The 27,977-nt window shown below is 44.5% G+C and overlaps 2 protein-coding genes across 17 annotated transcripts in view; one reads left to right on the top strand and one right to left on the bottom strand.

Moving 5' to 3' along the window:
* The window catches only part of LOC120999536 (zinc finger protein OZF-like), a 2,085,412-nt gene that overhangs the window by 1,399,794 nt on the left and 657,641 nt on the right, over positions 1-27,977 (bottom strand). The window lies entirely within an intron of this gene.
* Positions 1-27,977, top strand: part of LOC120999545 (oocyte zinc finger protein XlCOF7.1-like) — a 795,896-nt gene that overhangs the window by 761,990 nt on the left and 5,929 nt on the right. The window contains exons 1-6 of one of the 6 annotated variants that reach the window (XM_040430514.1): positions 14,036-14,070; positions 15,485-15,623; positions 15,748-15,927; positions 16,010-16,124; positions 16,208-16,287; positions 16,886-16,970. The exons of 3 other annotated variants lie outside the window; for them this stretch is intronic. In XM_040430514.1, the coding sequence (XP_040286448.1) occupies positions 15,567-15,623; positions 15,748-15,927; positions 16,010-16,124; positions 16,208-16,287; positions 16,886-16,970 (517 nt within the window). In that variant the 5' untranslated portion in view covers positions 14,036-14,070; positions 15,485-15,566. Of the gene's footprint in view, positions 1-14,035; positions 14,071-14,479; positions 15,624-15,747; positions 15,928-16,009; positions 16,125-16,207; positions 16,288-16,885; positions 16,971-27,977 lie in introns of those variants that run through there. 2 more of the 6 variants (XM_040430513.1, XM_040430515.1) reach the window with 2 other exon arrangements.

Below are 27,977 nucleotides of genomic sequence, written 5' to 3' on the forward strand. Positions count from 1 at the left end.
TGCCTCCTGTGCCCTGCGAGCTCTGCCTGCTTCTCCTCCCTCTCTGCTCCTCTGTCTCTCCCTCTGAACTCCCCTCCTCTAACTCTCTTGTGGGCACCCACGTGACGTCCATCGACACGTCATCATCGTCACCTTCACCACCACTGACATTTGAGATCTCGGAGTAGGCAGCAACAGCGGGGACCTCCCTCCTTGGGCTGATCTGGGTACTGTCATCTGACCGCTGGGTGGTGGCCGTTGCTACCTCTTCTTCCTCATCCAATGTCAAGAATGGTTGCGCATCTGTAAGGTCTGGGAATGGATGGGAAAATAATTCCTATGACTCAAGTGGAGGGGCTATGGTGGTGGTAGTGTATTTGGGGGTGCACGTAGCAGAGCGTGAGAAGGGTGCAGATACAGAGGATGAGGGTGCAGAAGCGGAAGGGTGAGTGAGCCACTTAACCAACTGTGGTGCGCCCTTTGAAGTAATCGCACGCGCCTTCTCCAACTTCCCACTTAGACTCCGGCCTGGTGCACCTGCCCAACCCCTACCACCCCTGCGGAACGGCCTGCCTGTCATTTTCAAAATGACCCTGTGTTAAGTCACTAGAGAAGAGCAGTATTTGTGGAAGCAGGTATATCGCAGGCCTCAATCAATATTTGGTAGAAACAGGTATATCGAACCCCTTAATCAGTATTTTGTGGAAGCAGGTATGTCGCAGGCCTCAATCAATATTTAGTGGAAACAGGCATATTGAACCCCTTTATCTGTATTTTGTGGAAGCAGGTATATTGTAGCCCTCAATCAGTATTTTGTGGAAGCAGGTATATCGCAGGCCTCAATTAATATTTGGTGGAAACAGGTATATCGAACCCCTTAATCGGTATTTTGTGGAAGCAGGTATATCGCACCCCTTCAATCAATATTTTGTAGAAACAGGTATATTGAACCCCTTAATCTGTATTTTGTGGAAGCAGGTATATCGCAGCCCTCAATCGGTATTTTGTGGAAGCAGGTATATTGCAGACCTCAATCAATATTTGGTGGAAACAGGTATATCGAACCCCTTAATCTGTATTTTGTGGAAGCAGGTATATCAAAACCCTCAATCAGTATTTTGTGAAAGCAGGTATATCGCACCTCTCAATCAATATTTGGTGGAAACAGGTATATCAAACCCCTCAATCGGTATTTTGTGGAAGCAGGTATATTGCAGCCCTCAATCGGTATTTTGTGGAAGCAGGTATATCGCACCCCTCAATCAATATTTGGTGGAAACAGGTATATCGAGCCTTTTATAAGTATTTTGTGGAAGCAGGTATATCGCAGCCTTCAATCAGTATTTTGTGGAAGTAGGTATATCGCAGGCCTCAATCAATATTTGGTAGAAACAGGTATATCGAGCCTTTTAATCAGTATTTTGTGGAAGCAGGTATATTGCACCCCTCAATCAATATTTGGTGGAAACAGGTATATCGAGCCGCTTAATCAGTATTTTGTGGAAGCAGGTATATTGCAGACCTCAATCAGTATTTTGTGGAAGCAGGTATATCGCAGGCCTCAATCAATATTTGGTGGAAACAGGTATATCGAACCCCTTAATCTGTATTTTGTGGAAGCAGGTATATCGCACCCCTCAATCAATATTTGGTGGAAACATGTATATTGAACCCCTTAATCTGTATTTTGTGGAAGCAGGTATATCGCAGCCCTTAATCAGTATTTTAGGTGGAAGCAGGTATATCGCAAGCCTCAATTAATATTTGGTGGAAACAGGTATATCGAGCCTTTTAATCAGTATTTTGTGGAAGCAGGTATATCGCAGCCTTCAATCAGTATTTTGTGGAAGCAGGTATATCGCAGGCCTCAATCAATATTTGGTAGAAACAGGTATATCGAGCCTTTTAATCAGTATTTTGTGGAAGCAGGTATATTGCACCCCTCAATCAATATTTGGTGGAAACAGGTATATCGAGCCGCTTAATCAGTATTTTGTGGAAGCAGGTATATTGCAGACCTCAATCAGTATTTTGTGGAAGCAGGTATATCGCAGGCCTCAATCAATATTTGGTGGAAACAGGTATATCGAACCCCTTAATCTGTATTTTGTGGAAGCAGGTATATCGCACCCCTCAATCAATATTTGGTGGAAACATGTATATTGAACCCCTTAATCTGTATTTTGTGGAAGCAGGTATATCGCAGCCCTTAATCAGTATTTTAGGTGGAAGCAGGTATATCGCAAGCCTCAATTAATATTTGGTGGAAACAGGTATATCGAGCCTTTTAATCAGTATTTTGTGGAAGCAGGTATATCGCAGCCTTCAATCAGTATTTTGTGGAAGCAGGTATATCGCAGGCCTCAATCAATATTTGGTAGAAACAGGTATATCGAGCCCCTTAATCAGTATTTTGTGGAAGCAGGTATATTGCAGACCTCAATCAATATTTGGTGGAAACAGGTATATCGAACCCCTTAATCGGTATTTTGTGGAAGTAGGTATATCGCAGCCCTCAATCAGTATTTTGTGGAAGGAGGTATATCGCACCCCTCAATCAATATTTGATGGAAACAGGTATATCGAACCCCTTAATCTGTATTTTGTGGAAGCAGGTATATCGAAGCCCTCAATCAGTATTTTGTGGAAGCAGGTATATCGCAGGCCTCAATCAATATTTGGTGGAAACAGGTATATTGAACCCCTTAATCGCTATTTTGTGGAAGCAGGTATATCGCACCCCTCAATCAATATTTGGTGGAAACAGGTATATTGAACCCCTTAATCAGTATTTTGTGGAACCAGGTATATCGCAGCCCTCAATCAATATTTGGTGGAAACAGGTATATTGAACCCCTTAATCTGTATTTTGTGGAAGCAGGTATATCGCAGCCCTCAATCAGTATTTTATGTAGAAGCAGGTATATCGCAAGCCTCAATCAATATTTGGTAGAAACAGGTATATCGAGCCCCTTAATCAGTATTTTGTGGAAGCAGGTATATATTGCAGACCTCAATCAATATTTGGTGGAAACAGGTATATCGAACCCCTTAATCTGTATTTTGTGGAAGCAGGTATATCGCAACCCTCAATCAGTATTTTGTGAAAGCAGATATATCGCACCCCTCAATCAATATTTGGTGGAAACAGGTATATCAAACCCCTTAATCTGTATTTTGTGGAAGCAAGTATATTGCAGCCCTCAATCTGTATTTTGTGGAAGCAGGTATATCTCACCCCTCAATCAATATTTGGTGGAAAAAGGTATATCGAGCCTTTTAATCAGTATTTTGTGGAAGCAGGTATATTGCAGACCTCAATCAGTATTTTGTGGAAGCAGGTATATCGCACCCCTCAATCAATATTTGGTAAAAACAGGTATATTGAGCCCCTTAATCAGTATTTTGTGGAAGCAGGTATATTGCAGACCTCAATCAATATTTGGTGGAAACAGGTATATCGAACCCCTTAATCGGTATTTTGTGGAAGCAGGTATATCGCAGCCCTCAATCAGTATTTTGTGGAAGCAGGTATATCGCAGGCCTCAATCAATATTTGGTGGAAACAGGTACATCGAGCCCCTTAATCAGAATTTTGTGGAAGCAGGTATATTGCAGACCTCAGTCAATATTTGGTGGAAACAGGTATATTGAACCCCTAATCGGTATTTTGAGGAAGCAGGTATATCGCACCCCTCAATCAATATTTGGTGGAAACAGGTATATTGAACCCCTTAATCGGTATTTTGTGGAAGCAGGTATATCGCAGCCCTCAATCAGTATTTTAGGTGGAAGCAGGTATATCGCAAGCCTCAATCAATATTTGGTAGAAACAGGTATATCGAGCCCCTTAATCAGTATTTTGTGGAAGCAGGTATATTGCAGACCTCAATCAATATTTGGTGGAAACAGGTATATTGAACCCCTTAATCGGTATTTTGTGGAAGCAGGTATATCGCAACCCTCAATCAGTATTTTGTGAAAGCAGGTATATTGCACCCGTCAATCAATATTTGGTGGAAACAGGTATATTAAACCCCTTAATCGGTATTTTGTGGAAGCAGGTATATTGCAGCCCTCAATCGTTATTTTGTGGAAGCAGGTATATCGCACCCCTCAATCAATATTTGGTGGAAACAGGTATATCGAGCCTTTTTAATCAGTATTTTGTGGAAGCAGGTATATTGCAGACCTCAATCAGTATTTTGTGGAAGCAGATATATCACACCCCTCAATCAGTTTTTTGGGGGCAACAGGTATATCACACCCGTTGCAATAGTTGTTTCAATAGCGCTTGTCCCTCTATATAGCTGTGGCATCGCAGCAGAACTGCACGCAACTGCTGCACAATACAAATGCACTAAATACTTTCTATGTTAGAAATTATATTATAGGTATATCACACCCCTCAATCAGTTTTTTTGGGGGGCAACAGGTATATCACACCCGTTGCAAATAGTTGTTCCAATAGCGTTTATCCCTCTATATAGCTGTGGTATCGCAGCAGAACCGCACACAACTGCTGCAGAATACAAATGCACTATAATATACTTTCTATTTTAGAAAGTATATTATAAGTATATCACACCCCTCAGTATATCACACCTATCGATAGCACACCTATACCAGTCCTTAAAAGGACTTTTGTGGCCCTATTAGCTAGCGTTTGGTTCCCCTAACAGCCTGTCCCTGCTCTACAAAGCAACGCCTCACTACACTGGCAAAACACAGAGAGTAAAATGGCTGCCAGATTGGGTTCTATCATAGGATGGGGGTGTGTTCATGTGCTGAAATGTCTCAATTGGCTGTCCTGTCCCACCTGATGGATGTGTCATGGATCAAGTTCAGTGCAATGCAAAAGAATATGGCGCGGGCGGACATCGTCATATGTTCGCATGTTTGGCGAATCGCGAACACGCAAAGATCGCTGCGAAACGACCGCTGGGCGAACTGCAAGGCCATCTCTACACCTCTGGAGCAGGACTTAATCATAAGGCCTTGCAGCACTGGGGTCCTAGGTTCGAATCCGACCAAGGACAACATCTGTACGAAGTTTGTTTGTTCTCCCCGTGTTTGTGTGGGCTTCTCCGGTTTCCTCCCATACTCCAAAGACATACTAATAGGGAACTTAGATTGTGAGCCCCATTGGGGACAGTTTGATGCTAATTTCTGTAAAGCGCTGCGGAATATAGTAGCTAGAGATGAGCGAATCGATTTTGGATGAAACATCCAAAGTCGATTTGCATAAAATTTTGTTCTAATACTGTACGGAGCAGGAGCTTAGTACAGTATTAGAATGTATTGGCTCTGATGATCTGAAGTTATTGCTTCGCGAAACTTCGCGCAATAACTTAATAAATGAATTTGTACTGTAAAAAAACATTTCCCGAACTTGGGTTCGGTTCCAAGTGGTAACTTGGAACCGAACCAGAGTTCGGGAAATGTTTTTTTACAGTACAAAATAATTTATGAAGTTATTGCGCAAAGTTTCGCAAAGTAATGACTTTGGCTCATCGGAGCTAATGCATTCTAATACTGTACGAAGCTCCTGCTCCGTACAGTATTAGAACAAAGTTTTATGCAAACAATAAAAAAAATAAACATATTAGGTATATGTCTGAAAATGTCTGAACTATTAAAATATAAAAAATAATTCCTGTGCGGTGAACGCCATAACGGAAAAAAAATGAAGAACCCGATTTGCCATTTTTTTGTCATTTTATCCAAAAAATTAAATAACGATGCTCAAAAAGTCATACATACCACAAAAATTGTATCAATAAAAAATACAGTTCATTACACAAAAAGCAAGCCCTCATACAGCTCTGTAGATCGAAATATGAAAAAGTTATGGCTGTCAGAATATGGCGATGCAAAGAAAATTTAGATTTTTTTCAAAGGTTTTTATTTGTTTTAAAAGTGGTGTGAGACAGTGAGAGGTTTGGTCTGGGAAAACAGGTATTTTCCTCCCAGCATGTGCTGCTGGGCTGATTTACAGCCAGATGAGGTCTAATACCGGACCGGATTTTAAATGCCGATTCGGGTTTTGGCAGTACCTGGCTGTCCTTAAATAGGCAGCTGGGCTCCAAAGTCAGGTCTCTGTGTTGGGATCTGGGAGCCTTGTGTCTGGATGATGGTTTGGCGTAAAAACAGGTTGGTGCTGCTATCAGCAAGGACTCTTTGAGGCAGAATTGATGCATAGTGTGAATTACCACCAACACCGCAAGGTGACTTTTTGTTTGAATATGACTGTTTGTTTTGTCACTTGCCTAAAGTGTGAATAAAACACTGAACTGTTTGATCTAAAGAACTTGTTGTTAATACTGTCTACCAGTGCAAGTTGCCACAATTGGTAAAGGATGCAGGCAGGTGCAGTGAGGCTGACATGGAGGCCAAAATATCTTAGTTTTTCCGGGCATGGTTGTATGTCTTACATCAAACCAGCGAGATTACAATCTCTTGACAAAATGGAAGCTGTCGTGAAAGCCCTCGTGAAGGCTAACTTGCAACAGTGGGAGGCTAATAAGCAGCAGCAGGAAACCAACTAGCTTCTATTGCAACATATGATGGCTTTACAAGTGGCAGGAGCATCCCAGAGCATTTACGATTCCCAAAAAGCAGTCCGTGCGGCGATCCCTAAGATGACCCCCTCAGACGACGTTGAGACCTATCTGGCGGTGTTCGAGAAGGTGGCCATGAGGGAGAGACTACCCTGAGATCAGTGGGCTGAGGTTGTCGCTCCGTTCCTGGCATCCGGACCCCAGCAGGTGTTTTTCGACTTATCAGATGATCAAGCGGCCGATTACACGACAGTAAAGGGTGAGATTACTGGGGGTGAATGTGTTGGTCTGGGCCCAGCGGGTGCATCAGTGGGAGTTTAACCCGGCTGAACCCGCGAGACCTCAGTATTATGATCTGTTACACCTGTTGCAAAAATGGCTGAAGCCTGACATGCTGAATTCCACTGCCATACTGGACCGTCTGTTGGCTGATGTATTCTGGAGGGCTTTGCCGTACCCTCTCCAGCACTGGATCAGCCAAGTGTCTCCTGGTAATGTCCTTGAGATGGTCGACCTGATGGACTGCTATGAGGCTACCAGGACTCTACAGGGGGGTTCTTTTGGGAGGGGGGCAGTCAAACCATGGAAATCTCCACCATAGACCCGGCGACTGGTGCCAGCAAAACCCACCCGGGATATACCCCCTACAGACCTAGCTCCGTTAGTAAGCTGGCAGTGTCATGAGCCTGGCCACATAAGGGCCGACTGTCCCCATCAGGGCAAACCCATGGATACTAACTATGACTACCGCCACTCCTTGCATGCCAGGAAGCTCTGTGCAACAGGTACCCCAGAGACTATAGACAATAGCCACCTGTGCCAGGTGGAAGTGGGAGACACTCTGGCGGTAGCTCTGCTGGACTCAGGGAGTCTGGTTTCTCTGGTAAGAGCTTCCCTCGTGCAGCCCGCCGAGTATACTGGCCGAAAAGTCGGGGTCATGTGCATCCATTGAGACTTAAAGGACTATCCCACCGCCCTAGTGTCTCTGTCCACGGTGGCCAGCAGGTGGACCCATGGTGTGGCTGTTGCCACCAATTTACATTATGAACTCATAATAGGGAGAGACGTCCCGGCACTGGGGCCTGCTATGAGAGTGACTGATACCCATGAGACAGGGGGTAACCCTAGCAGAGTGGCCCGGTTCAGGGGGGAGACCAGAACCCTGGGAACCTGAGACCGAAGGGTCAGCGATAGGGGTGACTGCCACTTCGGTGGAAGTGGGGGAGACAACCCTGCTAAGTGTGATGGTGGGAAACGTGGAGGACTTGTCGCCAAGTCCTGAATTGGCAGACCTCAATGTCTCCGGGGATAATTTTGGTACCGCCCAACGTCGGGACCCAACCCTATTCCGCGCCTTGGAAAATGTGTTAATAGTAGATGATGAACCACAACAACCTGGGGCAGAGTAAGTGTTTCCCCGTTTTGTGGTTCATCAAGATATGTTGTATTGGGTGAACCAACTATGGGGTGAACCTATTGAACAGTTAGTGGTCCCCAAGGCTTATCGCAAGCTTGTGTTAGATTTAGCCCACCAACACTTTCTCGGGGGTCACCTGGGGCTGCAGAAAACTCAGGATCGTAAGATGTGTTGATGCCCTCTGGCAGCCTTCGGTACTGGGCCTACGTATCCGATCGTATCCTACAGCGGATTTACTGGCCCAGCATATTCAAAGAAGTGGAAGAATTTTGTAAGTCTTGCCGACCTGCCAGATAACTAGCCCCAGCCACATTCCCCTAGTACCTCTCCCGATTAGCGAAGTACCGTTTGACCGAATAGCTATGGACCTCATAGGCCCAGTACCGAAGGCTGCCAGAGGGCATCAACACATCTTAGTCATGCTAGACTACGCCACTCTGTACCGGAGGCGGTACCACTGCGGCATACCTCGGCCAAACTCATAGCTAAGGAGTTAATGGAGATGTTTTCCCGAGTAGGACTACCTAAAGAGGTTCTGACCAACCAAGGGACCCCTTTTATGTCCAAGGTGATGAGGGATTTCCGTAAGTTGCTGCACATAAAACAACTACGGACGTCCATTTACCATCCGCAAGCGGACGGTCTGGTAGAACGGTTTAACCAAACATTAAAAAATATGTTGAAAAATGTAGTGTCTAAAGATGGGAAGGACTGGAACCTCCTTCTGCCCTATCTTGTGTTCGCAGTGTGAGAGGTACCCCAGACCTCTACTGGGTTCTCGCCCTTCGAACTACTATATGGCAGACACCCTCGCGGCCTCTTGGATGTGGCCAAAGAGGCGTGGGAACAACAACCCACTCCACATAAAAGTGTCATTGAGTACATCATTGAGATCAGATAAAGACAGTGTTGCTTCTTGTTGCATATGGAGGCAGCTCAGCGAGCCCAGAGTCGGGTCTATAATCGGCAGGCTCGGGTGCGGATCTTTAACTCGGGTGATCGGGTTTTGGTTCTGGTGCCAACCGTGGACAGTAAGTTCCTGGCTAGGTGGCAGAGGCCCTACAAGGTACTTGAGAAAATTAGAGATGTAAACTACAAGGTACACCAGCCAGGGTGGAAAAAGCCAGAGCAGGTTTACTATGTGAATTTACTCAAACCGTGGAAAGATAGGGAAACTTGTACAGAAAACAACCCGCGGCCGGGTTTTCTAGAAGAGGTATCGGCACCCCTCTGTCTGATGCAAGAGAGGAGGCTGCCACAGGAAAAACTGCTGACAGCCTCTCCTCTAAACAGACTCAGGAGGCTAGGAAGTTTGTTAGTCGGAACATGGATGTGTACTCGGACCTTCCTGGATGCACTTCCATAATCCAGCATGACATTGTCACTGAGCCTCAGGCAAAAGTCAGATTAAAACCATACCAGTTGCCCGAGGCTCGGCGACAGGCCATCTCGGAGGAGTCAAAAAGTGAGTGGGCCAGTCCTATACTATTGATACCCAAGCCGGATCGGACATTGCAGTTTTGTACCGACTTTCGAAAACTTAGGAGGTTTCCAAATTCGATGCGTATCCCATGCCCCGGGTGGATGAGCTCATCGAGAGGTTAGGACAAGCTCTGTATTTTTCTGTTTTGGACCTCACAAAAGGGTACTGGCAGGTGCCCTTAACGGAGGCTGCCAAAGAGAAAACTGCCTTCATCACGCTGAGGGGCTGTATCAATATAAGGTCTTACCCTTTGGTCTGCATGGTGCCCCCGCCACTTTTCAGCAACTAATGGACAATGTGCTTCGTCCACATCGTCGGTATGCTTCGGCTTACCTGGACGATATTGTCATCCACAGTACCGACTGGGAAAGTCACCTGCCCAAAGTGCAGGCTGGAGTGGACTCCCTTCGGAAAGCTGGCCTAACTGCTAACCCCAAAAAATGTGCGATAGGGTTAGAAGAGACTAAGTACCTGGGGTATTTCATTGGGCACGGAGTCATCAAACCCCAAGTGAACAAAATAGAAGCGATACAGAATTGGCTCCGACCTGTCACCACTAGGCAAATAAAGTCATTCCTGGGAATGGTTGGCTATTACATGAGGTTTGTTCCCTACTTTGCTACTCTAGCTGCACCCTTGACAGGACTCTTGAAGGGACACAAGTCAGTGATGGTTCGCTGGAATGAGCGGGCGGAAGAGGCTTTTTCCACTTTGAAGTCAGCCCTGTGCGAATCACCGGTTTTGATGATGCCCGACTTCAATAGGGAGTTCGTAGTACAGACCGATGCCTCTGAAGTAGGCCTTGGTGCTGTACTGTCTCAAGAAGTCAACGGGGAGGAGCATCCCGTTGTCTTCCTCAGCTGTAAGCTCACCCCAGCCGAGATCCGGTATAGTATAGTGGAGAGAGAGTGCCTGGCCATCAAGTGGGCACTAGAATCTCTCCGCTATTATTTATTGGGGAGAAAATTCTCCTGGTGACTAATGACTCCCCTCTCAAGTGGATGAGCCAGGCCAAGGACAGAAATGCCCGGTCACCCGATGGTTTCTCTCCCTACAAAACTTAGGGCCGCAGGGCAGGCCGGTTACAGGGAAACGCGGATGCCCTGTCCCCGAGTACATTGTCTGGCGTGTGTTCACCCCCTCAGGGTTGAACAAAAGGGGGGGGGGGTATGTGACACAGTGGGAAAACAGGTATTTTACTCCCAGCATGTGCTGCTGGGCTGATTTACAGACAGGTGAGTTCAAAATATCGGACTGGATTTTAACCACCTCAGCTCCCCTAGCTTAAACCCCCTTAATGACCAGACCACTTTTTACAATTCTGCACTACACTACTTTCACGGTTTATTGCTCGGTCATACAACTTACCGCCCAAATGAATTTTACCTCCTTTTCTTCTGACTAATAGAGCTTTCATTTGGTGGTATTTCATTGCTGCTGACATTTTTTGATATTAATCGCAATTGACCGAAATTTTTGCAAAAAAATGAAATTTTTCACTTTCTGTTGTAAAATTTTTCAAATAAAACTACATTTCTATATACATTTTTCTCTAAATTTATTTTTCTACATGTCTTTGATATAAAAAAAAACACAATAAGTGTATATTTATTGGTTTGGGTAAAAGTTATACCGTTTACAAAGTATGTACAAACTATGGTGCGAAAAAATTAATTTACGCACTTTGACTTTCTGAGCACCTGTCATGTTTCCTGAGGTTCTACAATGCCCAGACAGTAGAAACACCCCACAAATGACCCCATTTCGGAAAGTAGACACCCTAAGGTATTCGCTGATGGGCATAGTGAGTTCATGGAAGGTTTTATTTTTTGTCACAAGTTAGCGGAAAATGATTTTAATTTTTTATTACAAAGTCTCATATTCCACTAACTTGTGACAAAAATGTAATTTTACATGAACTCACCATACCCCTCACGGAATACCTTGGGGTGTCTTCTTTCCAAAATGGGGTCACATGTGGGGGTATTTATACTGCCCTTGCATTTTAGGGGCCCTAAAGCATGAGAAGTAGTTTGGAATCCAAATGCGTAAAAATGCCCTGTGAAATCCTAAAAGTACTCATTGGAATTTGGGCCCCTTTGCCCACCTAGGCTGCAATAAAGTGTCACACATGTGGTATCGCCGTACTCAGAAGAAGTAGGGCAATGTGTTTTGGGGTGTCTTTTTACATATACCCATGCTGGGTGAGATAAATATTGGGTGAGACAACTTTTCCCATTTTTTTATACAAAGTTGTCATTTTACAGAGATATTTCTCTCACCCAGCATGGGTATATGTAAAAATACACCCCAAACCCCAAAACACATTGCCCTACTTCTCCTGAGTACGGCGATACCACATGTGTGACACTTTTTTGCAGCCTAGGTGGGCAAAGGGGCCCAAATTCCAATGAGTATCTTTAGGATTTCACAGGGCATTTTTTACACATTTGGATTCCAAACTACTTCTCACGCTTTAGGGCCCCTAAAATGCCAGGGCAGTATAAATACCCCACAAGTGACCCCATTTTGGAAAGAAGACACCCCAAAGTATTCCGTGAAGGGCATGGCGAGTTCCTAGAATATATTTTTTTTTTGGCACAAGTTAGCGGAAAATGACACTAACTTGTGACAAAAAATAAAATTTTACATGAACTCGCCATGCCCCTCACGAAATACCTTGGGGTGTCTTCTTTCCAAAATGGGGTCACTTGTGGGGTATTTATACTGCTCTGGCATTTTAGGGGCCCTAAAGCGTGAGAAGAAGTCTGGAATCCAAATGTCTAAAAATGCCCTCCTAAAAGGTACTCATTGGAATTTGGGCCCCTTTGCGCACCTAGGCTGCAAAAAAGTGTCACACATCTGGTATCGCCGTACTCAGGAGAAGTAGGGCAATGTGTTTTGGGGTGTCTTTTTACATATACCCATGCTGGGTGAGAGGAATATCTCTGTAAAATGACAACTTTGTATAAAAAAGTTCAATCTTTCATGGACTCAATATGCCCCTCAGCGAATACCTTGGGGTGTCTTCTTTCCAAAATGGGGTCATTTGTGGGGTGTTTGTACTGCCCTGGCATTTAAAGGTCTCCACAATCATTACATGTATGGCCAGCATTAGGAGTTTCTGCTATTCTCCTTATATTGAGCATACAGGTAATGAATTTTTTTTTTTTCGTTCAGCCTCTGGGCTGAAAGAAAAAATGAACGGCACAGATTTCTTCATTCGCATCGATCAATGTGGATCCAAAAATGTGCAAAAAAAAAAAAAATCACACAGATCACACAGACAGCTCCGCTACATACACATCACACAGAGACAGCTCCGCTACATACACATCACACAGAGACAGCTCCACTACATACACATCACACAGAGACAGCTCTGCTACATACACATCACACAGACAGCTCTGCTACATACACATCACACAGAGACAGCTCTGCTACATAGACATCACGAGGCAGCTCCAGTACATACTACATACACATCACACAGAGACAGCTCTGCTACATACACATCACACAGAGACAGCTCTGCTACATACACATCACACAGAGACAGCTCTGCTACATACACATCACACAGAGACAGCTCTGCTACATACACATCACACAGAGACAGCTCTGCTACATACACATCACACAGAGACAGCTCTGCTGCATACAGATCACACAGAGACAGCTCTGCTACATACACATCACACAGAGACAGCTCTGCTACATACACATCACACAGAGACAGCTCTGCTACATATTCATCACACAGAGACAGCTCTGCTACATACACATCACACAGAGACAGCTCTGCTACATACACATCACACAGAGACAGCTCTGCTACATACACATCACACAGGGACAGCTCTGCTACATACACATCACACAGAGACAGCTCTGCTACATACACATCACACAGAGACAGCTCTGCTACATACACATCACACAGACAGCTCTGCTACATACACATCACACAGAGACAGCTCTGCTACACACACATCACACAGAGACAGTCTGCTACATACACATCACACAGAGACAGCTCTGCTACATACACATCACACAGAGACAGCTCTGCTACATCATAAATCTCAGGTCATCCAGCGCCAATCACAACCAGCACAGTGGCATCCGGCCATGTGATCTCTGACTCCTCCCACACAGGATCACATGGACTTGACATCATCACAGGTCCTTTACCTCCTCTAGCGGCAGAGCCTGGAGCCTGACTCCTACCACACAAGATCACAGAGACAGCTCTGCTACATACACGTTGGGGGAGCCTATAGCAACCAATCACATTCCACCTTTCATTTTTCAGAGCTTATTTGGAAGGTAAAAGGAAGAATCGGATTAGTTGCTATGGGGAACTAAGGCAGTTTTCCTTTACACCAGTTGGGTAACTCTCCCCATTGCAGTTACATCCTGATGGGACACATGAAGCTCAGGTCATCCAGCGCCAATCACAACCACCACAGCAGCACCTGGTCATGTGATCTTTTACTCCTCCCACACGTGATCACATGAATATGCCATCACCACAGGTCCTTTACCTCTAGCAGTGGAGCCTGACTCCTCCCACACAGGATCACATGGTCATGACATCATGAAAGGTCCTGTAAACCAGCATTCAGGTGAGTGTCCTGTGTGTTGGGGCTGTGGGACCTTTTCTCCATGTTCTGTGCGGTCTCCTGTGTGTATTATCAGGTGGTTGTACACATTAGTCTAAAATTGATCAAAATGGATGATTTTCACCAAAAAGAACATTTGTTGGTTGAAATGTAACAACGAACGATTGTTTTTAACCAGCCGATGACAGAGCGGTCTTGTCCGAGGAGAAGTCGCCCATCTTTAGGATCCTAACGGCCGATACGGAGTAAATTGTGTCTGTGAAAGGAGCGTTCACCAGATGTCTCATCAGCTGCTGTTCAACCATCAGTCAACTTCTATTTAATGCGAATGGCCACCAGCAGCCTGTCCTGGAATGTGCGGAGGGCTGGTTGGCTCCACTTGCAGAGCTGCCTAGGGGGTCGAGAGAGCAGGACCTCACTATACACTGCACGGCCCTACAATAGATGGTAATGGTACGATCCCGCCTATGATATGTCCTCATGGCTGAGCAGCCTGACAGGAACACTCACCGATATGTCGTATATACAACTGCCAGAGCGCAGCCTGTGGTGAAACTGAAAGGACAAGAACGCTGTCTGTGGATTCTCATGTAGGAATGGAATCTATGATTTAGTTGAGAAGTCTGTTCAGCTTTAAGGCTCTGAGGAAACTTCTGCCGTGGAGGAACGAGCCGCTCGTCTCTGTTTTTGGTCTAAAAGAAGTAGGTTTTATTAGTAGATACGTTTAATCTGAAATGTGTTTCTGTCGTTTACAGAGGAGAGCGAGCGTCCGTCTTAATCGCATGGATTGTCCTGGAGTGGTGAGATGCCTTTGAGTTGACGGCTTCCCTGTTTTCTTAACTGAATAAAGACGGTTGAAGTTTGTACCTTGACTTCTTTATACGTTCCTCAACATTGAAATTGCAACATTAAGAAGGACAAGACGTAAGGTTATGCAAAGCAAGGAAGTAGCAGGAGTCGCTAAGATTTGCAGCTCATCAAAGTTTCAAGTGCCTGGCTCCAATCCTGGTACGTGGCAGGGACATTAAAGCCAGACTGGACATTTTTTTAGCTTCATCCTGTGATTTCCATAATTCCATGACTTTTCCATCTTGGTGCTGCAATAACAATGTTGAGGAGTGTATTTTGTAATAGGTTCAAGTCGAACTGTATATTGGTTTAAATCTTGAGATCCCAACTGATAAGACTGGGGCAGTCTGAGCTCTAGATCTATGAAGTGATCTACCAGATTACAGCCTTATACTGGTATTACCGCTGTGACCTGTAACTGACTATAGTGGTAAGCTGAAGGTGTGACAGGCTTTGACCTGAAATATAGAGCAACATGATGAGATAATAACGTGTAGGTGTTGAATATCTTCAGTATTTGTATTTTACATGGGATTTTGTATGATTTTTCATCTTTTTTTCCATGCAGGTTTCTACAACATAGGATCTGTTGAGTGGATATCTCCTATATAATATCGCTATCCTGATTGACCCATCAAAGCAAGGACAAGATGGCAGAGAGTATAATAAATCTCACCCTAGAGATCCTCCTCCGGCTTACTGGAGAGGTGAGAGATTCTGATGATGTCACATTACATCATCTTCTCTATGTTACTAACAGATGGACATGACTGGAGAGGTGAGGGACTCTGGAATTCTTTATAGTTTTTATTAATGTTTCTCCCTAACTAGGATTACACAGTAGTGAAGAAGACCTCTAGTGAGCGATGTCAGGCCCCGGTATCTGAAGGACGGGGAGGAATCCTGAGCCCGATATCCAGGCCGACACCTCACATCCCGATACATGAGAGAGTCAACATTGAGAAGATCCTAGAGCTCACCAACAAGATTATTGAGCTGCTGACTGGAGAGGTGACATTGCTGGGAATGCCAGGACATTATACAGTAACGCTATGAAGGGATCTGGGTGATGACTGTATCATTGTGTTGTCAGGTTCCTATAAGGTGTCAGGATGTCGCCGTCTATTTCTCCATGGAGGAGTCTGAGTATTTAGAAGGACACAAAGATCTGTACAAGAACGTCACGATGGAGGATCATTATCTACCAGGTAATAGACATGACTAAATACACACATCCTCTCATTATTTATATGTAAGGAATTAATTCAGTCACTGGATCTGTTTCCTATAGTTAAAGAAGAGAGAACAACGCCGGAGAGATGTCCTAGTCAACTGCTTCCACAGGATAATAATGTTCCGCAGTATGATCAGGTAGATGGAGATACGATCTCATGAAAGGTGCACTATGATCCTTGTATAATGAGAAAGGTGGAGATGGCAGCTGACCATAGACGTTACTTGTCATCTTGATCTTCTCACAATTTTCTTGCTATGGAGACAGCTGGTCAGAAAAAGGAGCCAACAGGTTGGATTTATACAAGAGACCTCCAGAGATTTTAGTGAAATTATATTATCACTGATTGTCACACTAATTAATGATCATTTCTGGTCTTCTAAGACCTGCCCCACCAGGGTTACCAGCCGTCCAGAAATTTCTGGACAGTCCGTAAAAATAGGCAACTTTTTTCCTCTCTCCATGAAAAAAAAAAAAAGTGTCCATGATTTTTTTGAGGCCGGTGGTACCTGACTAGATTATTTTCGAGTTCTTATCAGTATATTGAGCTATAGCCATGGATTACTCATAATCTTTATTATTCATTATGGTTTTTCTAATTTGTCCGTAAATAATGTTGGCTGTTTGTGATTTTGGGTTAAGTTGTCCAGAAAAAATTAACTTTCTGGATGGCAACCCTCTGCCGCACAACTTCTCTACAACTGTCTGCTGACCGTTACTATATTTGTTTCACAGCTTTTGATCAATATTAAGGCTGAAGATACATCTGTGAGGGGCGATGAGCAGATCATAGAGGACATTCCCACCGATAACCACCCAGGTGAGTAGTAACCACTACATAAAGCAGAGAAGACTCACAGATTCTGCTCCTTCACTGGCTACTGATTACTCCTTCCACTGTCATGTACTGGTGGCAGTTTCGGGGGCAGCTACCTTTGAAATGTTAACTAGCACACAATTGTTATTGATTTTTGGGAATTGGAAAGCCCTAAGGCTACTTTCACATCTGCGTTTTTTCTGGATCCATCAGGGATCAGCAAAAACGCTTACTTTAGGATAATACAATCGGCTGCATCCGTTATGAATGGATCCAGTTGTATTATCTCTAAAATGGCCAAGACGGATCAGCACTAAAACCATTGTAAGTCAATGGGCGCCGGATCTGTTTTATTTTGTGTCAGAGAAATCGGATCCGGTACCATTGACTTACATTTTGTTTCATGCTGGATCAGTCTTGCTCCGCATTCCCACGATGCCCTCAAAAACTCTGCTTGCAGCATTTTTCTGTCCGGCATGAGAACGCAACCAAACGGAACGGAATGTATTCTGGAGCATTCTGTTCCATTCAGTTTTGTTCCCATTGACAATGAACAGAGACAAAACTGAAGTGTTTTCCTCTGGTATTGAGATCCTATAACGGATCTCAATACCGGAAAGGAAAAAACGCTGATGTGAAAGTAGCTTAAGGCAGAGCCACCACAGAGGCAGGCTGAACAGTTGAAATAAAAAGGACCTCCACTAAGCATTAAAAGCTATCACAATGTCTTGGTGTGATGAGTGATTACAGGAAAAGCTATCCCCAGTGGTCAGTGACAGCTTGCCGGCCATTCTGCTCCTCCTGCTAAAGACTTCAATGCTATACCCCACAAGCCTCTAACCAATATCTCTATATAAGGCTCCAAAATATCTGATGGCGGCTGTCTAATGGTCCTCTTATGGACACTGTATTGTATGTACAGTGTGGTTTTTAACCACCTCCGGACCGCTGTACGCACAGACGCGTCCTGGAGGTGGTTGATTCATTCCTCCTGGACGCGCCGGCGCGTCCTCTCGCGAGACGCGAGATTTCCTGTGAACGCGCGCACACAGGCGCGCGCGCTCACAGGAACGGAAGGTAAGAGAGTTGATCTCCAGCCTGCCAGCGGCGATCGTTCGCTGGCAGGCTGGAGATGTGTTTTTTTTAACCCCTAACAAGTATATTAGACGCTGTTTTGATAACAGCGTCTAATATACCTGCTACCTGGTCCTCTGGTGGTCCCCTTTGTTTGGATCGACCACCAGAGGACACAGGTAGCTCAGTAAAGTAGCACCAAGCACCACTACACTACACCCCCCCCGTCACTTATTAACCCCTTATTAGCCCCTGATCACCCCTGATCACCCCATATAGACTCTCTGATCACCCCCCTGTCATTGATTACCCCCCTGTCATTGATCACCCCCCTGTCATTGATCACCCCCCTGTAAAGCTCCATTCAGACGTCTGCATGATTTTTACGGATCCACTGATAGATGGATCGGATCCGCAAAACGCATCCGGACGTCTGAATGAAGCCTTACAGGGGCGTGATCAATGACTGTGGTGATCACCCCATATAGACTCCCTGATCACCCCCCTGTCATTGATTACCCCCCTGTCATTGATCACCCCCCTGTAAAGCTCCATTCAGACGTCCGCATGATTTTTACGGATCCACTGATAGATGGATCGGATCCGCAAAACGCATCCGGACGTCTGAATGAAGCCTTACAGGGGCATGATCAATGACTGTGGTGATCACCCCATATAGACTCCCTGATCACCCCCCTGTCATTGATTACCCCCCTGTAAAGCTCCATTCAGATGTCCGCATGATTTTTACGGATGCACTGATAGATGGATCGGATCCGCAAAACGCATCCGGACGTCTGAATGAAGCCTTACAGGGGCGTGATCAATGACTGTGGTGATCACCCCATATAGACTCCCTGATCACCCCCCTGTCATTGATTACCCCCCTGTAAAGCTCCATTCAGATGTCCGCATGATTTTTACGGATGCACTGATAGATGGATCGGATCCGCAAAACGCATCCGGACGTCTGAATGAAGCCTTACACGGGCGTGATCAATGACTGTGGTTATCACCCCATATAGACTCCCTGATCACCCCCCTGTCATTGATTACCCCCCTGTAAAGCTCCATTCAGATGTCCGCATGATTTTTACGGATGCACTGATAGATGGATCGGATCCGCAAAACGCATCCGGACGTCTGAATGAAGCCTTACAGGGGCATGATCAATGACTGTGGTTATCACCCCATATAGACTCTCTGATCACCCCCCTGTCATTGATTACCCCCCTGTCATTGATCACCCCATATAGACTCCCTGATCACCCCCCTGTCATTGATCACCCCCCCCCTGTCATTGATCACCCCCCCCCTGTCATTGATCACCCCCCCCTGTCCTTGATCACCCCCCCTGTCATTGATCACCCCCCCTGTCATTGATCACCCCTCTGTAAGGCTCCATTCAGACATTTTTTTGGCCCAAGTTAGCGGAATTATATTATTTTTTTCTTACAAAGTCTCATATTCCACTAACTTGTGTCAAAAAATAAAATCTCACATGAACTCACCATACCCCTCACGGAATCCAAATGCGTAAAATTTTTTAGACATTTATATTCCAGACTTCTTCTCACGCTTTAGGGCCCCTAGAATGCCAGGGCAGTATAAATACCCCACATGTGACCCCATTTCGGAAAGAAGACACCCCCAGGTATTCCGTGAGGGGCATATTGAGTCCATGAAAGATTGAAATTTTTGTCCCAAGTTAGCGGAACGGGAGACTTTGTGAGAAAAAAATTAAAAATATAAATTTCCGCTAACTTGTGCCAAAAAAAAAAAAATTCTATGAACTCGCCATGCCCCTCATTGAATACCTTGGGGTGTCTTCTTTCCAAAATGGGGTCACATGTGGGGTATTTATACTGCCCTGGCATTCTAGGGGCCCCAAAGCGTGAGAAGAAGTCTGGTATCCAAATGTCTAAAAATGCCCTCCTAAAAGGAATTTGGGCACCTTTGCGCATCTAGGCTGCAAAAAAGTGTCACCCAGCAAGGGTATATGTAAAATGACACCCCAAAACACATTCCCCAACTTCTCCTGAATACGGCGATACCACATGTGTGACACTTTTTTGCAGCCTAGGTGGGCAAAGGGGCCCATATTCCAAAGAGCACCTTTAGGATTTCACAGGTCATTTACCTACTTACCACACATTAGGGCCCCTGGAAAATGCCAGGGCAGTATAACTACCCCACAAGTGACCCCATTTTGGAAAGAAGACACCCCAAGGTATTCCGTGAGGGGCATGGCGAGTTCCTAGAATTTTTTATTTTTTGTCACAAGTTAGTGGAAAATGCAGATTTTTTTTTTTATTTTTTTTTTTCATACAAAGTCTCATATTCCACTAACTTGTGACAAAAAATAAAAACTTCCATGAACTCACTATGCCCATCAGCGAATACCTTGGGGTCTCTTCTTTCCAAAATGGGGTCACTTGTGGGGTAGTTATACTGCCCTGGCATTCTAGGGGCCCAAATGTGTGGTAAGGAGTTTGAAATCAAATTCTGTAAAAAATGACCAGTGAAAACCGAAAGGTGCTCTTTGGAATATGGGCCCCTTTGCCCACCTAGGCTGCAAAAAAGTGTCACACATCTGGTATCTCCGTACTCAGGAGAAGTTGGGGAATGTGTTTTGGGGTGTCATTTTACATATACCCATGCTGGGTGAGAGAAATATCTTGGCAAAAGACAACTTTTCCCATTTTTTTATACAAAGTTGGCATTTGACCAAGATATTTATCTCACCCAGCATGGGTATATGTAAAAAGACACCCCAAAACACATTCCTCAACTTCTCCTGAGTACGGAGATACCAGATGTGTGACACTTTTTTGCAGCCTAGGTGGGCAAAGGGGCCCATATTCCAAAGAGCACCTTTCGGATTTCACAGGTCATTTTTTAGAGAATTTGATTTCAAACTCCTTACCACACATTTGGGCCCCTAGAATGCCAGGGCAGTATAACTACCCCACAAGTGACCCCATTTTGGAAAGAAGAGACCCCAAGGTATTCGCTGATGGGCATAGTGAGTTCATGGAAGTTTTTATTTTTTGTCACAAGTTAGTGGAATATGAGACTTTGTATCAAAAAAAAAAATAAAATAAAAAATCATCATTTTCCACTAACTTGTGACAAAAAATAAAAAATTCTAGGAACTTGCCATGCCCCTCACGGAATACCTTGGGGTGTCTTCTTTCCAAAATGGGGTCACTTGTGGGGTAGTTATACTGCCCTGGCATTCTAGGGGCCCAAATGTGTGGTAAGGAGTTTGAAATCAAATTCTGTAAAAAATGACCTGTGAAATCCGAAAGGTGCTCTTTGGAATATGGGCCCCTTTGCCCACCTAGGCTGCAAAAAAGTGTCACACATGTGGTATCTCCGTATTCAGGAGAAGTTGAGGAATGTGTTTTGGGGTGTCATTTTACATATACCCATGCTGGGTGAGAGAAATATCTTGGCAAAAGACAACTTTTCCCATTTTTTTATACAAAGTTGGCATTTGACCAAGATATTTCTCTCACCCAGCATGGGTATATATAAAATGACACCCCAAAACACATTCCCCACCTTCTCCTGAGTACGGAGATACCAGATGTGTGACACTTTTTTGCAGCCTAGGTGGGCAAAGGGGCCCATATTCCAAAGAGCACCTTTCGGATTTCACAGGTCATTTTTTACAGAATTTGATTTCAAACTCCTTACCACACATTTGGGCCCCTAGAATGCCAGGGCAGTATAACCACCCCACAAGTGACCCCATTTTGGAAAGAAGAGACCCCAAGGTATTTCGTGATGGGCATAGTGAGTTCATAGAAGTTTTTATTTTTTGTCACAAGTTAGTGGAATATGAGACTTGGTAAGAAAAGAAAAAAAAAAAAAAAAATCATCATTTTCCGCTAACTTGTGACAAAAAATAAAAAGTTCTATGAACTCACTATGCCCATCAGCGAATACCTTAGGGTGTGTACTTTCCGAAATGGGGTCATTTGTGGGGTGTTTGTACTGTCTGGCCATTGTAGAACCTCAGGAAACATGACAGGTGCTCAGAAAGTCAGATCTGCTTCAAAAAGCGGAAATTCACATTTTTGTACCATAGTTTGTAAACGCTATAACTTTTACCCAAACCATTTTTTTTTTTACCCAAACATTTTTTTTTTATCAAAGACATGTAGAACAATAAATTTAGAGCAAAATTTATATATGGATGTCGTTTTTTTTGCAAAATTTTACAACTGAAAGTGAAAAATGTAATTTTTTTGCAAAAAAATCGTTAAATTTAGATTAATAACAAAAAAAGTAAAAATGTCAGCAGCAATGAAATACCACCAAATGAAAGCTCTATTAGTGAGAAGAAAAGGAGGTAAAATTCATTTGGGTGGTAAGTTGCATGACCGAGCAATAAACGGTGAAAGTAGTGTAGGTCAGAAGTGTAAAAAGTGGCCTGGTCTTTCAGGGTGTTTAAGCACTGGGGGCTGAGGTGGTTAAAGGTGATCACTTCTCTGTGGCGTACGCTGCGTGTTATCAAGATCCTAGACGTAAATTGTAAACCCAGTGGTGTCCTTGATTTCCCACCCAAACAGTGAGGGGGAATTGTTTAATTAGTACTTATCTGTACTCAATTATCTGTGGTGTTACATAGAGACTCTGTAACCACCTATAGACTGTATCCGGTAGTTCAAAAAATATTCCCCCTCTAACTGTTGGTTTTCATGAAAACGTAACTTTTATTATTCCAATAAAAATACTTTTAAAATATTTCGCTGTATTACACATAATGTGCGGCCATTATCAAAAATCCTTTAATAACACACATTGTCAGCTATCCCAACATATTTTGCATAATTATCGGCATTCGGTATGTCTCACCACACGGCTGCAGCCAATCACAAATGACAACAATCGTGCTTCATGCTCAGATTACTCTTAACTTCTTACACACATTCTGTGCTGAACCCGAAGTCGGTTTTGTTACCGGCTGGTACCTCGGTACTGAAGCCAACTTTAGATTCCTGATTTTAAACGTTTTTAAAGTTGTAGAATCAAAGCCGGAAGTTATTGACTGAAGTTTTGCACGACTTCGGACTTGACAAATTTTGCCTCGCCAGAGCACATGGGCTCTGCACAGCATTAAAAATGAAGTTTAGGTACGAATAGACTTTGGACTCGATGCTTGATTCGCTTATTCCTAAAGAACACCTTCAAAGGTACAATAAGGCGAGGTTCTAACTTGCACAAAGACACCTTGAGTCTGATGTTTCTTGAGGAAAGCCAGAGATGGAGCACTGCATCTGCGATCAGCAAACATCTTCATGAAAGGGGAAGCCGGTAGTAGGGGTGTTTTTGATTCTTACCAGATCTGGGTGAAGTTGCTGACAGTATACTCAGCTTCCTGAAATCCGTAGGAGACGGGTAACAGAAGAGGAACCCTTAAATGACAGCCATAAACTATAAAGAAAAGGGAAGAACTTAGAGGTGCACTGTACTTCCAAGTCTGACACGATGTGCAGGGACAACCCCATAAGCTCTAAAATGTGTTCCACGAATAACTTGGCCAATTTACTGGCATGGGACAGGAGACCAGGTGGGGGCATGAATAAGAATAAATCAACCACCACCCAGATTACCTCGCAGCCAGAGCAAGAAGGCAGTTTGGTAATAGAATGCATGGCGATATGCTGCCACTAAACCTCGGACACTGGCAGTGGAAGAAGGAGTCCTACAGGTTTTTGTTTCAGGGACTTGTTATGGGTACAGGTAGGGCAGAGTACTAGTGAGACCTCATTTGGAGTATTGTGCGCAGTACTGGAGGCCATATCTCCAGAAGGATATTGATACTTTGGAGAGAGTTCAGAGAAGAGCTACTAAACTAGTACATGGATTGCAGGATAAAACTTACCAGGAAAGGTTAAAGGACCTTAACATGTATAGCTTGGAAGAAAGAAGAGACAGAGGGGATATGATAGAAACTTTTAAATACATAAAGGGAATCAACAAGGTAAAAGAGGAGAGAATATTTAAAAGAAGAAAAACTGCTACAAGAGGACATAGTTTTAAATTAGAGGGGCAAAGGTTTAAAAGTAATATCAGGAAGTATTACTTTACTGAGAGAGTAGTGGATGCATGGAATAGCCTTCCTGCAGAAGTGGCAGCTGCAAATACAGTGAAGGAGTTTAAGCATGCATGGGATAGGCATAAGGCCATCCTTCATATAAGATAGGGCCAAGGGCTATTCATAGGATTCAGTATATTGGGCAGACTAGATGGGCCAAATGGTTCTTATCTGCCGACACATTCTATGTTTCTATGTTTAACATCTTCAGAAACTGTAACCACCAGTAATATCAATGTGCCCACTACAAGACCTGCTTCCCCTTGGCCACAGGAACAAATGTCTCGTCAGGCAGAATATCTTTCAGCTATACAAGAGTGGCTGTTCAGTATTCAGCACAGTAAGGAAGTCGGCAGCCAGTGAGCGTCCTTCTTTCACTATGCTTGCGACAAATACTAAAGGGCACGGCGCAGGCGGGAGATTTACCATGCACTCAGGGCCAGCAGGAAGATGCAAACGCTGCCTGACCCTGTCAATCAAGACTTGGAGGGAGGTGGGAAATTTGCATATTATAAAAGTTATATTTATGGAGTAACGGGGGCATAGATAAACTGGAAATAGGCTAGTTAGGTTCAGCTGACATTAGCACATCGCTAATGTCAGCCAGTTTAATTTAGGTATTTCTGGTGACAGAGACTCTTTAAAACTAAAGAGTTCTGGTTAAGAACTTTTTTTTGTGCCTCTATACTGTGTCCGCTCACCCTGCCTACAAGAATGAATTCCCACAATTGGTGGCTTGGAGCGAGCATTTGCAGAGAGGTCGATGCAAAACCGGAATTTTTTTATATATAGTTTTTTTCCGGGCACGGTTTTATGTTTTGGATTAAGCCAGCTAAGTTTCAGCCAGTATTCCTGGACAAGATGGAGGCTGTAGTGAAAGCCCTCTTGCAGGCTAACCAGCAACAGCAGGAGGCTAACCAGCAAGAAATGAACCAGCTGCTACTGCAACACGTGATGGCCTTACAGAAGGCAGGAGCATCACGGGGGGTCTACGATGCCTGGAAAGAAGTTTGCACAGTGATCCCCAAAATGGCTCCAACGGATGACGTCAAGACCTACCTGGCGGTGTTTGAGAAAGTGGCCAAGAGGGAGGGTTTACCCCGAGACCAGTGGACTGATGTCATTGCTCTGTTCCTGGCATCAGGACTCCAACAGGTCTACTTTGATTTACCAGATGAGCAAGCAGCAGATTACAAGAACATCAAGGGTGAGATCCTGGAGTGACTGGGGGTGAATGTGTTGGTCTGGGCCCAGCAGGTGTATCCGTGAGAGTTTGAGCCACTGGAGCTACCGAGGAACTATAAGGGGGGGGGTCTCTAGGGAGGGGGAAATAAAACCCAGAAAATCCCAGAGCAGAGAAAGACCGCTCAGGACATACCTTCTAGGAATCTGGCCCCTATAATCTGCTGGCGGTGTCATGAGCCAGACCATGTAAGGGTCGACTGTCCCCACCTTGCTGATCCCATGGACACAAATTTTGGATACCGACAGTCTCTGTATGCCAGAAGGGTCTGTACGTCAGGCACCCAAGAGACCCTTAATAACAGACATTTGTGTCAGGTGGAAGAAGGAGTCTCTCCTGAGGTGGCTCTGCTGGACTCAGTGAGTCTGGTGACCTTTGTGAGGGCTACCCTGGTGCGACCCACTGAGTTTACTGGCATGTTACGCATATATGGAGATTTAAAAGGCTACACCATCACTCTGGTGCCTCGAAATATGGTTGCCAGCAGGCGGATCCATGAGATGGCAGTGGCCACAAGCCTGCACTCGGTCCTGTTGACACCTGACTTCAAAAAGGAGTTTGTGGTACAGACCGATGCCTCTGAAGTAGGCCTTGGGGCTGTACTTTCTCAGGAAATTAATGGGGAGGAGCATCCTGTTATTTTCCTGAGCCCCAAACTCACCCCAGCCGAGACCAGGTACAGTATAGTGGAAAGAGAGTGCCTCGCCATCAAATGGGCACTTGAGTCTCTCCGCTATTATCTATTGGGGAGAAAGTTTTGCCTGGTGACCAACCACTACCCTCTCAAATGAGCCAGGCCAAGGATGGTTCTTGTCTCTGCAGAATTTCAAGTTCACTGTGGAACATAGGGCAGGCCGGGTTACAGGAGAATGCGGATGCCATGTCGCACTGTTTGGCGAGTGTTCACCCCCTCAAGGTTGAACAAAGGGGGGTGAAGGGTCTGCTGGTAGATGGGAGTTATGTTCCTCCCAGCATTTGCTGCTCATACTGATTGCAGCAAGGTGAGGTCAAGCACCGGACCGGATCTCACATGCTGATGCGGGCTTTGTGCCTGCGCCCAACTGTAATAAAAGCCAGCTATGATTGTGGGCAAAGGGTCGTTGCTGTGTTAATGTGCTTCCGGCTGGGTGCATGGTTGCAATCCGTCTCGGAGGACAGGTCAACGATATCCAAGACTTGAACGCTATACGCGGAACACACACCAGGACTTAAAACAAAGGTGATTTTTGTTTATGTTCTGTTAACCTGCCAAGTGTGAATAAACACTGAAATACTGGTTAAGAACTCTTTTGTGCCTCTGTACTGCGTCCGCTCACCCTGACTTGAGGTCAATGATGACAAGTTGGCAAGCACCCTCCAGGAGATGACGCCATTTCTCAAATGCTAACTTAATTGAGAGCAACTCCCTGTAACCAGTGGAATAATTTTGTTCAGCTGAGGAGAAGCTGCAGATGAGCATCTTGCTCGAAATTCCCTTTTGAGCAAGGACAGTTCCTGCACCCTGTTAGTTCTTGCATGAGGTGGATGCATCCTATTTTGAGACTTTGGGACGGATCAATATCAGTGGATGAGAATGACAGGGACTGGAATGTGGTTTCTGCTTCAGATGTCCACTTGTGGAATTCACACCCTTCTGAGTCAGAGCTAAAATTGGGGTTGTAAAAGTGCTGAATGAATTGTCTTTCATAATTGGCAAAACGCTGTTGAATAGCCCTTCAACGTGTAGAACGAGGCCAATCCAGACAACTTCTTAGGAACATCTCTCTGCCTTGGCCAAATATAATATAGCACAGGAAGGAAGAAGTGCAATAAAGGGAGATTTCTTACTCAGTCCTGGAATATTTCACTATCTGCAATTGCTTCTGTATGATTAAACATCTGGGGGTGGGGGACACGGGGGAACTGAGAGCTTTCAGGGGGTAGTCACTTTCACCTTTGTGGAACTGCAAAAAGCAGAAAGCAACAGAATTGTAGAGGGAGGACGAACAGGGACAGACGGTGGTCCTGGAAATAAAACCAAAAGTAGCCACATATTGTAGGTGGGTCCAAACCGACAGAAGGCCGGCAACACAAGTAGGCAAGGCCAACGCAAGATACAAGCAGGCAGGGCCAACAAAGAAGGCACATAAGTACCTGAAGCTCCTAACATTAATGCTGAGAGCATCAGACCATTATGTACACTGGGAAGGAAATTTCCTTGTAGTGTCTATGGCCAATATAATGGAAATCGAAGAACCACACTAGGATAAGTTGGTATTCCCTCAACTAATGAATTTTAGGACAGTCATCAAATTGAACAATGTGAATTTGGACTATGTTGCTTTGGACAAAATAACTTTTGTTAATCCGCCAGCTTCAATTGACTGATTTTTACAAGGTTGACCAATCTTTTAATGAGATTTTAGTTTTTGTCAAAAATGTTTTGGTATGCTGAAGCATTCAGATTTGTCTTCACTGGAACTAAGCGGTCTAGACCGCCAGATCGAGAAGCCTGATTGATCCCTCCACAGCACATTTACTGCTGCTCCACAGTTCAGTGTTAATGTGATTTACACTACTCCGGTTTTTCTTTTTTTCTGTTAAA

The sequence above is a fragment of the Bufo bufo genome, chromosome 4 (genome assembly GCF_905171765.1).
Source record: "Bufo bufo chromosome 4, aBufBuf1.1, whole genome shotgun sequence".
In the NCBI taxonomy this organism is placed as follows: Eukaryota; Metazoa; Chordata; class Amphibia; order Anura; family Bufonidae; genus Bufo; species Bufo bufo.